This window comes from Trachurus japonicus, chromosome 5 (assembly GCF_045865225.1).
Source record: "Trachurus japonicus isolate A0001 chromosome 5, Traja_1.0".
NCBI classification, from domain to species: Eukaryota; Metazoa; Chordata; class Actinopteri; order Carangiformes; family Carangidae; genus Trachurus; species Trachurus japonicus.
In genome coordinates, this window is record NC_140911.1 from 15841437 (window position 1) to 15856286 (window position 14850).

Consider the following 14850-nt stretch of genomic DNA (forward strand, 5'->3'; position numbering starts at 1 on the left):
ACTTTAATGGCATGACTCAGTGATATTAGTGAGTGGTCTTGTATTTAAGGCTCATGATAAGTGTCTTGTTTCAGAGAGAGCATTTAATTAAAGGTAAACCTGCTTTATTATAAAAGAACAGACATAAGGGAGTTATATAGCAGCTTAGACACTGCAGTTAATTAATATAATCATTGCCCTTGTGTGGGCCAGATGCTGCATGATGGTGCAGTAGCATTTCCCAACGTGACTGATATTAATAAATAAACCACTTCAATATACTATTAAAGACCACCAATGCCTGAAACAACACTATGTTTTCTGAACTTTGTCCAAATTAGGTTTCATGATCTCTGTGTTTTGCAGAGGTGTTTACTGACAAAGCCTTATAGATTGAAATACAGCTTCCTCTATGTTGTCTCAGGCATGTTATAATTCATAGCAGAGGTTGAAAATATTTCACGCTGCTTTATGCTGCTTTAAATGTTAGCTTATTTAAACATTTCACATTCAAAATTATGGTGTGGAGAAATAAAAATAAAATAAAAATCCTTAGGGACGGTGAAAGAGTAATGTGCAATAAAAGCTCTTGACAAAAACATGTTTAAACAAGAATTTACTTTATATGTAATAAAGTCCTTTACTACAATAATTAACATTCTAGACTAATATCCCTTGATAGATAATAGGGTCTGGGGAGTATAAAAGCTACAGTATAATACACTATATACATCAATCAGCCCAGCAGGTGGCAGTCTTGTTTAGCAGGAGATGATGAGAGCGTTCAGAGACTGCTGACTCTGTGTTCGCTCCAGAGGTCCACCAGTCGACAGGATCTCGCAGGCAGCCAGTTCATGATAGAGCGCGTTGAGCACCTCCAGAATGTGAGCTTTTCCTGTGCAAAAACAGAGCAGATGTGACCCGATGGGAATCATATTACAAGGACTTAATTTAATTCCCTGCCCTGAGTAACTGTAAGTTTTCATTACCGTGTTTCACAGGACTTGCATTGATTTTATTGAGCATGTGCGCTCTACTAACCGTGTTGCGGGTCGCTGCAAGACTCCAAAGTGCTGAGCAAGATTTTCCCGAGAGACCTCCGTGATACGTTCTGAAACAAGAGCAAGCTGTTCTCAGATGACTATCAGGCAATTAACAGGCACTTAACAGACAGTCTGTTCAGCAAGTGAAAATAATTTCTCTGCGATCTTTAATCATTCTGTTATCATTCCTCTGGTTGTGTCAGACATCTGCTTGCCCACTCAACAGGTCAAAGTGGACATTTGATGTCAGAGTGTCAATAAGTTAATGTCTCTATGGAGGCGTGTCCTCAAACAATGCTAGTGAATACTTTCAATCTGTTTGTCTCTCTGATGACCGACCAGAAAATCCCTCCAGTGGATTGTGGGTGGATTTTGTCTGAGCTGCCAATAATGCAAAGTGATTTTCATTACTTTGACTTCCAGTCTAGAGTTTTAGTTTGCATGATGGTCTAAGCATTGTTTGTGAAACTTTTATTGGGTTAAAAATCAAAACAATATGTCTAGATCTTGGGAAATCGTGAAACATGCTGAATATCACAAAGCCTCCATTATAATGAGCTTCAGTTCTCAAGACTCAACAGTGCAATTAATCTGACTGTGACTAACCAGGTCTCTGAGCTGCTGCAGGAGCTGCAAAATGTCCACAAGTTTCTCTTCCACCAGTGACAGGCGAACCCTCTCCGTCTCCAACATCTGCAGCTCCATCTGAAGCAGCTCAGTCTCTTCAGCCTTCTGCTGTAGCTCCTGGACCAAAGAATCCTTCATCTGAAACACACAACACAAGTCAGTCTGGCCTAAGTATAGTATAACCTCCTTCTGCATGGAATAAGGCAGCAGCTGGGTGTCGTGCTTCATGATAATCATGATACAAACACCTTATATAAACATCAGAGACACTGACTTATACATACTGTATATACACACAAAATGATTTCTTCAGGCAGGTGGGGACTGTAAAGTTTTTGCAAACATTGCTCAGAAAAGAGGATGTGGTGCATTTGTTTAGTTCTACTTTGAGCTGGAGATTAACACACATTTGGTGCTCTAGTGCACGTTTCCTGCAGCAGGACAGTGTATAGAAGATTAAGATAAACTACTGTAGGTATTTGGTATTAAAGGGACATGCAACTGTGTACAACATTGAGGCTGACAGATGAGCTCTGTGGCACAAGCCAAGGCATTAAACACACACACACACACACACAGTACTGACAAATAGGACCAGTTTACAACTGGTTTTGGTCCATAAAAATATACAATACCATCAACACTGTCCTCCAAATCAAAAGCAGGAGAATATGCAGTTTTGAAATATAATATTTCTATCCTATAGGCCCGCTAAACATAATAATTAATATATATCCTGTATCCAGTCATTTTCAGCCCATATTTTTAGGTTTGTCTGCCAAAAATGCTGGAATTCCCTGTAGTGCACCTTTACGTCACAGCACATTGAAGGACAAAGGTCTCACCCCACACATCCTGCACATAAACAAAGCTTCACAGTCAGGACTTTGTTTGGTTTTAACTTTTCCTGTCTGAGTGCTGAGACGTTCTGGGAACACATTACGTCACGATTCCCCTTCTGCCTGTCTTCCTGTGTTGTGAAAATACTACTCGACTGTAACGGGAGAGCTTTAATTTATGATATTCTTCAGTGTCACTCGGGACAAGGGGGAGTGTTTCTGTGGTCGGCTCCACTAAGAACCAGCTGCGAACACCCACCCACACACGCATATGCAGAGGGAGGCTGTGCTCTGCTGCTGGTGGTTTGGTTAGGTGGGAGCTGTATGGAACTAGCTGTGGTTTTGCTTTTGAAGCCCTCAACTTTCATAACAACCTTTCCCAGTCCTCTGTAATCTAGTTTAACACCATACACACAGCCACAAAAAAAGCCTTAATGATGTAAAGCAAGGCAGAGCACTGTCCAGAGAGAACAGTCCACTGCAAATGGATCCAGCATAACAGGGTGGAGGATGCTGCAGTAGCCCACCCTGGTGTGATGGACGTCTGCGGTGGTTTTTTGTACCTGGTCCATGTTTATCTCTGCCTGGCTCTCCTTCAGCTCCAGCTGCTTATGTAACCTGGTCACCCTCTCCAGGAGCTCCACCACAGCGCTGCAGCTCTCCTCACTCCTGGAACTCCCAAAATTGGACATCAGCTTCTTGAAAGCCTTGTCGTCGCACCTGGTCAAGAACACAAGACAGGAATTAGTGGATTTTCCAGGCTGCCACTGCCACCCCAATCCCCCCCTGTAAGTGATTCAATCAGTAGCGTCAATAACTTGCAGTACCGTTCCCCACAGCAGGACAGCCGGGTCAAGATCTTCTTCACCTCGTCCACCTGCCTCTGTTGGTCCCCGGTCCATTTGTCCTCCTCCTCATCGGAGGCGGCCTGGCCCTCCACCGAACGAAACAGCTGCTCCTCCACTAGACCGTCATCAGGAATAGAATCATCATTATCACCATTATTATAGCAGTGCTGTACCGCAAGAGAAGAAAAGTCAGCTTGTGTCCAGAACTTTATCTATTCATATCTTAAATTGGCGACAAAATTGTGGAGGGGAGAATTAACTTTCCACTTCATCAGCCACTGTGGCAGGCTTCCAGTTGCTCCTTGAATTATCAGGAGTAAAATTAACTGTCCGTGTGTGCTAATTTGACTTATAATTCACATAAATGCATTTAATCATTCTCTCTATGCAGGAAAAACACATCAGCACTGCAGTTTACTGGGTTCTGTGTCAGAGGATATCTCACTTTTGTCTGGGGTCGTCACAGCTCGCCCTGTTGGGGAGCACCGGTCGTGTTGAGAGTCCAAGCAGCATCTCTGGCTCAACCTGCTGCCAGCGCTCTGCTGCTCTGCCCTGGCGCTGCTTGGGAGTTGTAGTTTTGACACCTCTGACCTAAAAGAGAGCACAGCCAGTTCATCACAGCTGTTTGACTGCAGGTTCTCTGTACATGAGAGACCATATCTCTGCTGCTGTGAATGTTTTCTGACACTGACCGAGGAGCTAAAATTGTTCTTCAAATATGCAGAAATGAGAAATGTTCAGTCCAAACCTATTCCAAACATCAAAGAGAATATATCAAGTAACACAAGGCAGTATGTATTAAGCCACATCTACAACCGCCATGATAATTTTATAGAGGCCTGTGATGTTGTACGCCAAATCTGGGTGGGGTAATTGAAGCCAGACATTGTATCTTTCAGGCATTTTACAGTAAAGTGGGTCAATGGTAGAATGGAGCTATTAGTGTGTCAGAGTACGCTCGCAAGATGTGAGGTAAAAGCACTAGATGGAGTAAAATTGGAGAACAATGGTAATAATAATACTACATTAACGGTTTTCAAGCTGTGTCGGCTCAAACCTGCAGGTGAAAAGATGTGTAACATTTAATGTCCATATGTCATGTTTTTATATGCCATGGACACATTTAAACATTCACACAGAGAAAAAGTCAAACGACAGTTCATATGAATCAATTCTGCAATGGTTTGAATGTTCTAGGTTTCTCCTGCTGTCTGCTCTTTTGTGTTGGGGGAAATCCGATAGGGGGCCTTCGTAAATCACTGAGTAAGTGTTTCCAGATGATGATGTCTTGCCGAAGAAAAAAAAAGAAGAAAAAAAAAAAGAAAATCCGAAAAGGTTTTCAACAGCCTTACTCTGTGAAAAAAAGGAAAAAAGTCACGGAGCCCTCATGCTTATATCCTGTTGGCACGAGGCAGACTATGCTGTAAGACAACATTATACTCTGCATCTGTGTACCACTTTAGATTTCTTTGTGCAAAACTGGGGAGAAATGTCTGACCTCACTGAAGGTCAATAATTGCAGCATGATTTCAGGCAATCAATCAGAGAGTCGTGTTTAAGTTAGTGGGGGCCATGGTAGAGGTAAGACAGAGTTAGTTTATGAGAGCCAGCAGCTGCATTTGCACCAACATGGAGCCGGTGTATGGACGTGAACACACACAAAACTCTTCTGGTTGCTGTGGGAACGCATAGACTGTGGAATGGAGGGCTTTTTCAAATGCAGGCTTTCGGTGTGACTAATTGCACTTTAATTGACAGTGGCTGGAGAGAGACTGCAGCCTGTGTCCAGCAAATACTGTAGCAAGGCCAGAGCCTCTTGTTCAGTCCTTTGACATGTATAGAAGGTTAAAAATGGCTTTGTGTCTTGAGAAACAAAACAAAAAAAGACTCCAACAAAAAAAGACTTCACTTTTGAGGCCGTTAAACTGAATGACCTCTCCACTTTCACACAAAACTGCTCTGATTTGTTTTTGACTGTGGTTAAGATTTATAATATTTAAAGAGGGTTTCTTGTTACATGGCTTGACAGTGATGAGCTATGATCAAGTGTTGAGTGGCGCTGCTGAATATGAGAATTCAAACTGGAAGAGCAGAAACACCTGAAAGTAGTCCAGACAGACAGACATCCTGGATAATGCTCAGATTGTGGGATGCAGCAGGAACAGACAAAATCTGATCAGCATTTCATTAGACAGGCAACAGAACCTCTGCCAGTGAACCAAATGCAAAAGCAGCATGGGAGAAGTCTGAACTGCCAAAATGAAAATGCTAATTCATTTACTTTGCTGACACAGAGAGAAAGAGAAATATGCAGACATTTCCAATCAACTCTTTTGGTCCACACTTACTAACTGTGTCTCTGGTTATGTAAAGTGCCTGCCCAGGGCCAAACAGGAGCCAGATACAGTTAGCGACTAGATGGTGTAGCATTTACCTGCAATATATTTCCTATAAGGAGTTGGCCGAAACTAAAACAAAGCCGTCGCCGAAAGTATTGTGAAAGCAGTTTTTAGCCTTGTTTAAATGATAATGGTTAAATTACAGCTTGAATAAAACCATAGCTGCTCTGCATCACACAGTGAGCAACGTTAAAAACTAGCATAAGAAGAAATCTAATATTTTTGTCCACAGTTTGTGGAGACCAAACAAAGCCACAAGGAGAATGAGTCCAACACCCACATTTAGGCTATAGTAGGTGGACAGACGATAATGTGGCTCTGTGTCTGTTGAACTAGTAAATCAGTATGAATTTGCTAATATATATTAGCCATACTGACTTGGATATATCCCAACAGAGTAGCGCAGGGAATAGAAGTTCATAAAGCAGATAGGTGACCAATTAAAACAGAATTTAGCTGTAAAAATGTTGCTGAAAACTTGAAATGATATTGCAGTTTTTGAAGAATTGAAGAAAAAGATGGAGCAGAGTTTAACATTTCTTGAGCTGTCATATGGTGTAACATAGTAGCCAACTAGCCATTACTATTCTTTGCAATAAAGGAAAAAGGCATCTTATCATTAGATCAGTATATTTGGCTTGACATTTAAACTCTTGGCAGAAACTAGCAGTATAGTTAAATGTATGTGGAAGCATTTTGGAGCCTATATAATGGAGACCTAATTATTATAGCATCCCCACAGGCACACACACAGGGGTAAAATTATACATGAAGAGCTCTATTGTGCTATGTCAGGGCATTTCTAATTAATAGGATCCTGTATTGTGCCCTATTAGCAGACGTCTAGAGATGTTCTTTTGGCTTGTTGGGGGGTTCTCCAGCTGTTTGTTGTTACAGCCAGGACACCCCAAATCCTCCTGTGTTTATCACAGTGCACCACTGAAGTGAACTTTCCATCAACACACTGCCCCCCTTCCTCCTCTCTCCATGGGGCAGTTTCCCCTTTCAGGTGTCATCTGTCAATGACAGTCTCCTTTTTCTGAATAGCTTAGAAAGAGGGGACGCTGTTAACTTGAGCTTGAACTTGAATTTCTTGTCGGTGCCCTGCAGCATGATGGAAAAGGACGAGGGGTCATGTTTACATAGCTGACGGTTATTAATCAAGTCCTCTCTCTTGTACAATGAGGTGTTCTGGGATACAAGTAAAGCAGCTTCAGGGATGCGATTGTTGTTTGCCATTAGACGAAAACTTAATCCAAAAACCAATGTCTGTAACATTTACAGAGAGTGGCTAAGCTTTCCTTTGCAAGCAAAGTGCAAAGAAACCCCCAAAGTCAAACAAACTAAGGTATTAAAAGTAGAGTGCAAAATACAGCAAGAGAAGTCCAACGAGGGTGGGTGGCACAGGTTTATAAGATATTTTGTGTGTGATGTATTTCTGCTGATGTCAGCATACCTTCAAACCAGAAAGAGGGGGAGCAGGGGCCAGTGGTTCAATGTGAAAATGAGCCGGCTTGGCAGTGTGGGTTTTTGAAGGCAGGAACAACAGTAAGGCAGCAGCAGCAGAACCAGGTTTCACACATCCCACGAGTGTGTCTATTCTACATTATTTAAAGGGAAGGAATGCCGTGGCAGCACCTGCTCCACACAATGCCGCGGCTCTTGTGTGGAGGCAGATAAATGGTCTACTAGACCCTCCTCTTCCCTTCACTCTCGGGCACCCTGCAGGGAGCATGAAAAGGCTGGGAGATTATGCCTCCCCTGAGGCCTGCTTGAGAGGGCCAGGGGTTAGAGGCATACAGAGAAGAAGTCTGCAGGCATGCCATTAAAACAAAAAGTGAGTTTTAAAATTGCACACTAAAGACACATGTGCTTTCTAGAAATCCCTAGACTACAGTATATACAGTGGGAGACCTGGAATCAAGAGGATAGTAAAGCAGAGGATGTCCTGGATAAAAGATGTCCAAAGTTCATTTATGATTCTGTATCTCCATCCAATGTTTTCTTTAGGGCTCAAAAAAGATGGAAAGTTGAATGAAGCCATTCAATGCTTGAGGGTCATGCAAAACATGAATGTCATTTCATGAACAAACAGTCGAGTGTTTGCTTCTTCCTCCAGATGGTATGCTTTCCTCCCCCTCATTTCTTTTTGTTCCTCGTGCTGTGCTTCCTATTGTCTTGTCCCTCTGGTCCACAGACCTCTAAAGGCTACAGTGACTGATTTAAATGCCCTTTTACCCTGTGGAACTTTAAAAAAACAAAAAAAACAGAACAAAAGTGACACTTATAGTCAACACTTTCCACAAAAAACTTTCTTGTGCTAATCAACTCCTCTTGAGTGCATGGATTCCGCTCTGTTCTTACACACAATCCAAAGAAATCACAGACGTTATGCAACAACACCCACACATCTTCGGTTTCATTCTGACAACCACATTTTTTGAACCTCACTTCTGCTGGGATGTTGATGGAAAGTTGAAAGTGGATTTTCTAGATGAGGAAAATGTACATCAACAAATGACTTTGAAAAAAAGGAAATCAAGATGCAGATCACATGTAACAGGAACTGTTCCACATTTTAGGAAAAGTGTAATCAATTCCTTGCTGAGACTTACTGCAGATGTTAAGACTGGAGCCACTCATATAGTAAATATGAGGCTACAGCCAACAGTCAGTTAGCTTAGAGTATAATGCTGGAAATAGGTGAAACGGGGTAGCTATGTGAAGAAGTCACAAAGCCCTGCCTATGAGCACCTCTGCAGCTTATTAACATGTGAAGCAACTTGGTTTTAGCCCTTCATGTGCTGCTTGAAAAAAGATGATTTGTTTATTTATGAGTTGTGATGGTAGATTTTGATACTTTTAATTAGATTCAGAGGTTTCTGGCCTCTAGTCCGTGCTAACTAACAGCTGGATACTGTTTGACTGCACAAAATCTATGCCAAGGAATCAGCCAGGGCCACATATTAGTGAATATTGTAGAAGAATGGTAGTAGAACATATTGGTGAATAAACCACTCCAAATGTAGAAAAGGTGTCAGTATATTAGTCACAATGAAAAATTAAATTCAAAGGAATCCATGCAGCTTGTTAGGACTTATAGTTATGTTTTATTGTTAGGAGACCTCTAGTGGTCATAGTAACTACCTTGTGATTGAAAACAATATTTAACACGATTCCTTCATTCATGACATTATTTTAACACAACTTGGGCTGAAAGACCAAACTGTAACGGTTCCATGAGCTTAGCCACGTGTTTATTACTGTCACCATGATCATGAAGGTGTGGTGGGTGGCCACAGGTATGCACCCACCGGTACACAGCCCTGCTTGTCTATTATTGTAACCAAGAGCATGACGCTCCACCACGCCTGATGCTATAGGAGGTGCTATTTCAGGAGGCATAGGAATAAGCAAAGTACATGGCCGTTCAGGTTACTGGACTTTGAGTATCATAGGGATCCATTAACCACTGACAGTCTCATCCTTATTTTCACTTTTATTTTTTGCTTTTCGCTTAAGTAGATTCCACAGGACAGGAGCAGCGCCAGATCTCACCCAGCCCCCAGCCCTGTATCTCTGAGATCCAGCAGCATCCAAGCTAATCTCATTACTTGTCACAGAAGTTTAGAAATAAGCCACAGGGATAAAGTTACGGTTAATCATTTCAACAGATCCCTGGACACATTAGTGCGTCTCTAAACCCACTAGACATCTGACAGTGAGACAGCGTGGTGAGAGAGTCATAACTTAATTTTAAGATAAGGCGGAGTCTTAGTAAAGAAAGACAAAAAAAGCCTTGTATCTCACTCAAATCTTTTAAGACCTAAACTGGAACCTCTGTGTGTTCTCGCCTGTGTCCTTGGATCAGATGTGATTGAGCATTGAGGCCTTCAGAGGGAATATACATGGGGCTTGGTTGCTAAGATCCATAGGACGGGGGTGCCTATGTGGTATTGTTTATCTGGGTGCAGAGTGAAAGAAGTGAGACGAGATTGATGAGAAAGGCCAGTCTGTTGAGCTTCTCACTCAATGGAGCTCTCTCTTGACAAGTCAGAGCCTTTGTGGTGTTGAATTATTTGCCATTAGGGTATCAATGGAAGGGCAGTGAAAAGGCTTTGGAACGCAGTCTGCATAGATTAGGGGAGTTTAGGGTAAAAGGACGGGTATTGTGGCTGCTATATTTGTTACTTAGAACCACCTCCCGGCAGGTAGTAGTGAGGACTTTAATCATATGGGTCTGCTTCTGCATGACTGTGGCTTAGAGTTCATAATAACAGCATCATGTAGATGTTACAACCAGTTAGAGACATCTGCTATCTAAGAAAGCCAGACCTGCAGACACTGATTATATGGTTGGAGCAGGGACAACAGACACAGAGATAAACATTAAGCCAATGGCTTTGTACTTTAAAAGTCCAATTACACCCTTACTTCCACCAAAATGAATAGTTTTCCAACAGTAGCGGCGCTCAGGCAGGACAGACCTGCCACACACGATGCCTCTTAAATAAACTAAAACACAACAAGGCTGAAAATTGGAATAGTAAACCACATCATAAATAGCATAGCAGTTTTCCAGGCATGACGCCAGAGGTAAACAGAGTCATTTTATTCCAGAAGGAATTATAATTCATTATGGTTCATCTGGCCACAAAGGGCTCCCTAACTTTCCAAAACAAGCCTTTTCTTTTTCATGACATAATGAACAGCCAGACATTGTTTTGTCCAGAGTTTGACAGCTGATTGGACCGCATGGAGAGGTTTTTAAAAAAAATAATCTTAAATCTAGTCCATCCCCTCTCTCCTTGACTTTGGGGTCGTATTTCTTCTGATGATATCAATTTTTAATCCAACTAAAATCTGAAGAAACTCCAACTCACCAGCATCACTTTCACTTAGATCATCACTCTCCATGACCTCTGTTTACTTTCTGTCTTGATGTGAATAATTGCATAAACAGAAATAACAGAGCAGACTTTTGGACTGTCTGTCCCAAAAGAAACTCGTGGCACTGCATTTTGTTAAACTCAAAGGTAGTTTTGTGAGAGAGAAAGATTAAAAGAAAAGATTTAATACTTCCTCATTTGAAACCTCCAAACACTTACATAAAACTGGGAGTGACTGCTGAACAAAAACAGTAAGGCCAAAGCAGCAACAAGTCAGCTGTCAAAATCAGACGTTGGTAGATGATCCAAGACGCCCTTTTTTAAGCATGTGTAAATCTTCATGGTTGGTCAGTGGTCAACTAGCATCGGCCTGGTTCCAGACTCCATGTAGGACTTTTTTAGTTTAATAATTCAGATAGGTCTGGTATAGATCCATCTGAGGGAAGAATTTCCACCAGCTGGAGAAATGGCAACCAGTAAGGATTTTGCGGTGGTATTAACATCATTTTCCTACATTGCCAGCTACTTTGTTACACTCGTGAAATATGTCGGCTGGAAACTGACGACAAGTGTGTGTAAGATTGATGCACCTTAAGCCTAGAAATTGTCTTCGGCCATTTGTTTAGGAACAAAAAACAACAACCATTCTTTAATCAGTGTAGAAACACAACTGGTGTATGTAGACTGTTATCCCCTACAGCGGCATGATGAAACCATGCCATGTGGCACATCAACACACAATGTGCAATGTGCCAATATAAGGAATGAAAAAGACTGCTAGCATACAACAAATTAATAATAATTAATGAGAAAGACAAATTGTGTTTGTGAGCATGAAAAAAAATCTATGCTCCTAGCATCCACCACCATACCTTTCCCTCCCAGCAACAGTTCAAATACTACAATAAGTGGTTAAGTCTATTAAATTAAAGCAGAAGTAAGTGATATATTTGTGTTAATATAAGTCTTAAATAGTTATATCTTCCGACAGCAATCACTTACATAGAGTGTTTGGACCGAAACACGGGTCTCCCAGTCCCTCTGCTCTGCTCTGAGCCGAGGAGAAAACATTTATCGTATCCTACAGTTTTTATCCAATGAGGAGAGAGAACGGCATGAAGGGCTGTGTGTGCAGCCAAGGGATGCGCGTGAATGTGGTGACGTAGGGACGAGGACTGTTATGGTGCGTTCAAGGAAACTCGTAACTCGTGTTTTTCCGACCTGTGAAGTCGTACCAGTTCGATCTGGTACGAGTTCACGGGTCGGAAGTTACGAGTGGCTGTTATAGTGACTTTCACAGGTAAAACAGGTCGGAAAAACACGAGTGGGTTGCCTGAAAAGCTACAAAGTCGTAAGTTGTGACTTGAAGCTGTAATTTACGGTTTCAAAAGCCTACCTGGAACGCAGCATTAGCCAAAACGACCGGATCGCTTACTTCTGCTTTAAGTCTTAATACATTACTTCCTGAACATACAGTATGTGTAGAGTGGTTGTTGATGCTAAAATACCACATAACACAGAGGTCTCACAGTTTTTACCTGTAGTAGAGAAGCTCTGATTCCAGTTGGTGGATGTGTCTCTGCAGCACTGGCACATGACTGGCCTTGGCCTCCAGGTCCTTCACTTTGCCCAGTCCGCTGAGCAGCGCCTGCCTGGCCTCCTCCACTTTCCTCCTCATGCTCACCTGCTCCCTCTTCAGAGCTCGGTTGCAGTCCTCCAGAGCAGCTACAGTCTCTTTGGAGGTCCACAGCTCCTGTTCCAGTCTCTGGTTACACATCATAGCCTCCTCCACCTGTCGGTCTCTTGAGCTCTGCAGCAGTTCTATCTCCTGGATGATGCTCTGCAGGCTCTTAAGGTTGCTGTAGGTGCTGCTTTTCAGGTTACTGTTGCTGATACTTTTCTGGACAGCCTGCTTGTGGTGGGCAACGAAACAGCCTTCCTCTGATTTGTGTTTGGAGTGGCTCTTCCATAGTCCCACCTGCGGAGAAGAGGAACAGGTGAACTCAGGGAACTAGATCAAGAGATCACCTATAAATACTGAAATGTGCAACATATGGTACCACAACATATTAAGGATTAAAGATTAAGCATTTGTACATAGTATGGTTTTATTAAAATAACCCAACAGTTTTCACCAGGCTGTGAAAAAGCTCTTGATGGTAAGTGGTTAATGGTCAAGGTGATGATAAAGTCCTCTTAAACAGTGATAAAGTCATTAGTTGTGAATTATGATTCAAGGATATTGGATATTTCTCACTTTCTCATAGACCATGAATTCTGCAACTGTAATAAAAACATCAATGAAGGGTCACAGGTTTCAGCACCACTTTCTAATAAGGCACCTTTTATAGGGGGTTTATTGGTTGTAAGTAATGATTTGAAAGCATTACCCTAATTGATACCATATGTAACAGGTATTACTCATTAACAATGTGTCATTAATAGTCACATTATCACTGATTTTTCTCAAAATGATCACTGTCTGACAAGTTTGTATAAGAAAGTTTAGTGACTCATTAATAAAGTGTAATCACTTGTTGGCTAAAAAACAAACCTGATATAAGTGAAAATAAATAAATAATTTACTTAAATACATGTGTTGCAATCTATGGGTTGCCAAGTTGTGAAACATCCATGTAGCTGGTGTTTGCCTTGCCTCAGAGTGACACTTGCTTTGTCCTTTTAGTTGGCCCTGTGGATAACACTCCTCTTGGACTGTTAGACTACTTACCTTCTAGTAAAGACAGGCAGGACATCTAGACTAAACCCAACTTGTCCCACTTATGATAGAGCACCATTTACAAAGCTTTTATAACTTGTGAATAATGGCTATATTGGTTTCAAATCTGGCTCTGATGCTTAGCTATGATCCATTATTAACAACCTGTGCCTGTCTTCTGACAACATGCCCCTCAAACCAGGGGCCAGCAGGAAACCTGTTCCTTCATACAAGGACTGCTATTGTCCCTGATATGTTTGGTGGGGGTTGGTATAATCCAACTTGGGGTGTTATTAGCCCTACTATGGAGAGTTTTGTAAGTTTTCCCGCTTGTGCCTCATACACCTCTTACTTCTGCAGCACCAGCAGCCTCACCTGCAGAGCCAAACAGCGGGCGTCACTGCTCTGAAGCGCGGCTCGCATGTCCTCAATCAACTCCCTCAAACTTGCATTCTCGTCCTCCAGTTTGGTTATCCTGTCCTCCGCTTCCTCCAGTGCCACTATCTCTTCATAGCACTCCTTGGTGCAGGAGCCGACCCTGCAGCCGGAGGCATGCCGTCCCTCCTCGGAGGAGGGCGAGGAGCGGCCGCTGACGCCCACAGACAGCAGCTTCTCTCGCCGCTTCAGGGGGCTCCTCAGGCGGATCTGAGTCTCTATGTGCTCGCTGTCCTTCCCCACCAGGAGCCGGCCGTTCTCATAATGACACCCCGCCTTCGTGCTGAAGTACCCGCAGAGTTTCGCGTGAAAGTGTCTAAAGGTGAGCTCGCTGGGTAAATTGTCCAAAACGCCGACGCACTCCGTGTCCTCCGAGTCTTTGTTCAGTCCCAGCACTTCACACAGGATGTTAAAATCCTCCTCGGAGATCTTGCCTCCACCCTGGTAGTCCATATGATGGAAAATCTCCTGCAGATACTGATCCAGCCCGGTGGCCAAAACTATAATTTCGTTCTCCACTCCCCGGTCCAGTCCGTAATGGTAAGCCAGGGTGCTGACGATCCATTGTGTCCTGCGCGCTGGTCGGCTGTATGGATCAGTGGAGTCTATCGCATCCATCATTTCCACTGAGCAACATCATATTTCCACAAACTTACAAATGTTGCTGTGTTTTTGTCTCTTGCAGCATCCCGTGTGCGTCTCGTGCTCATTCACTCTGCAGAAAGTCTGGGGAAGAGTGGCGGAGCTTAAACGAGGCGTGTATTAAGACAGGGCAGATTTGAATTAAGCACTGCCCCCAAAAAATCCAAAAAACTAGGGGTCCCAGCTATGAGTCAGTAACATACACATACTATAACGGCCTCATACTAGCGCTTGCCTGAGTATAATTGCCACCAGGTGTGTAAACTTTTGTCATTCACATGGGTTAGACCTTGTTAAGATGCCCAAGAGACTAATAGGCTGTGCACCAGAGGTGGACTGTCTTTTTTTCAGTCAAGAATTTTTACAGCATGCTCGGTGTGTAAGGGTAAAACACAAGCTGGATGACCTGCAAGTTTTCTGCTATTAAACT

The 14850-nt window shown here is 42.6% G+C and overlaps 1 protein-coding gene across 1 annotated transcript; it reads right to left on the minus strand.

The window, feature by feature from the left end:
• Positions 1–95: 95 nt before the first annotated feature.
• Positions 96–14850, minus strand: efcc1 (EF-hand and coiled-coil domain containing 1). The gene is made up of 8 exons (XM_085776531.1): positions 13719–14850; positions 12163–12602; positions 3782–3927; positions 3316–3451; positions 3052–3208; positions 1629–1787; positions 1021–1090; positions 96–874 (listed from the first exon to the last, which is right to left on the minus strand). The coding sequence occupies exons 1-8, from the start codon at positions 14397–14399 to the stop codon at positions 741–743; spliced, it is 1923 nt and encodes a 640-aa protein (XP_085632657.1). The 5' UTR covers positions 14400–14850; the 3' UTR covers positions 96–740.

Excerpts from the sequence above, each read along its gene's own strand:
- efcc1 (XM_085776531.1), bottom strand. The coding sequence starts at position 14,399 with ATGATGGATGCGATAGACTCCACTGATCCATACAGCCGACCAGCGCGC. Across the intron at positions 3,928-12,162 it reads TCAGAGCTTCTCTACTACAG|GTCAGAGGTGTCAAAACTAC; the intron begins GTAAAAACTGTG and ends GCTCTCTTTTAG. Across the intron at positions 1,788-3,051 it reads CAGAGATAAACATGGACCAG|ATGAAGGATTCTTTGGTCCA; the intron begins GTACAAAAAACC and ends TGTGTGTTTCAG.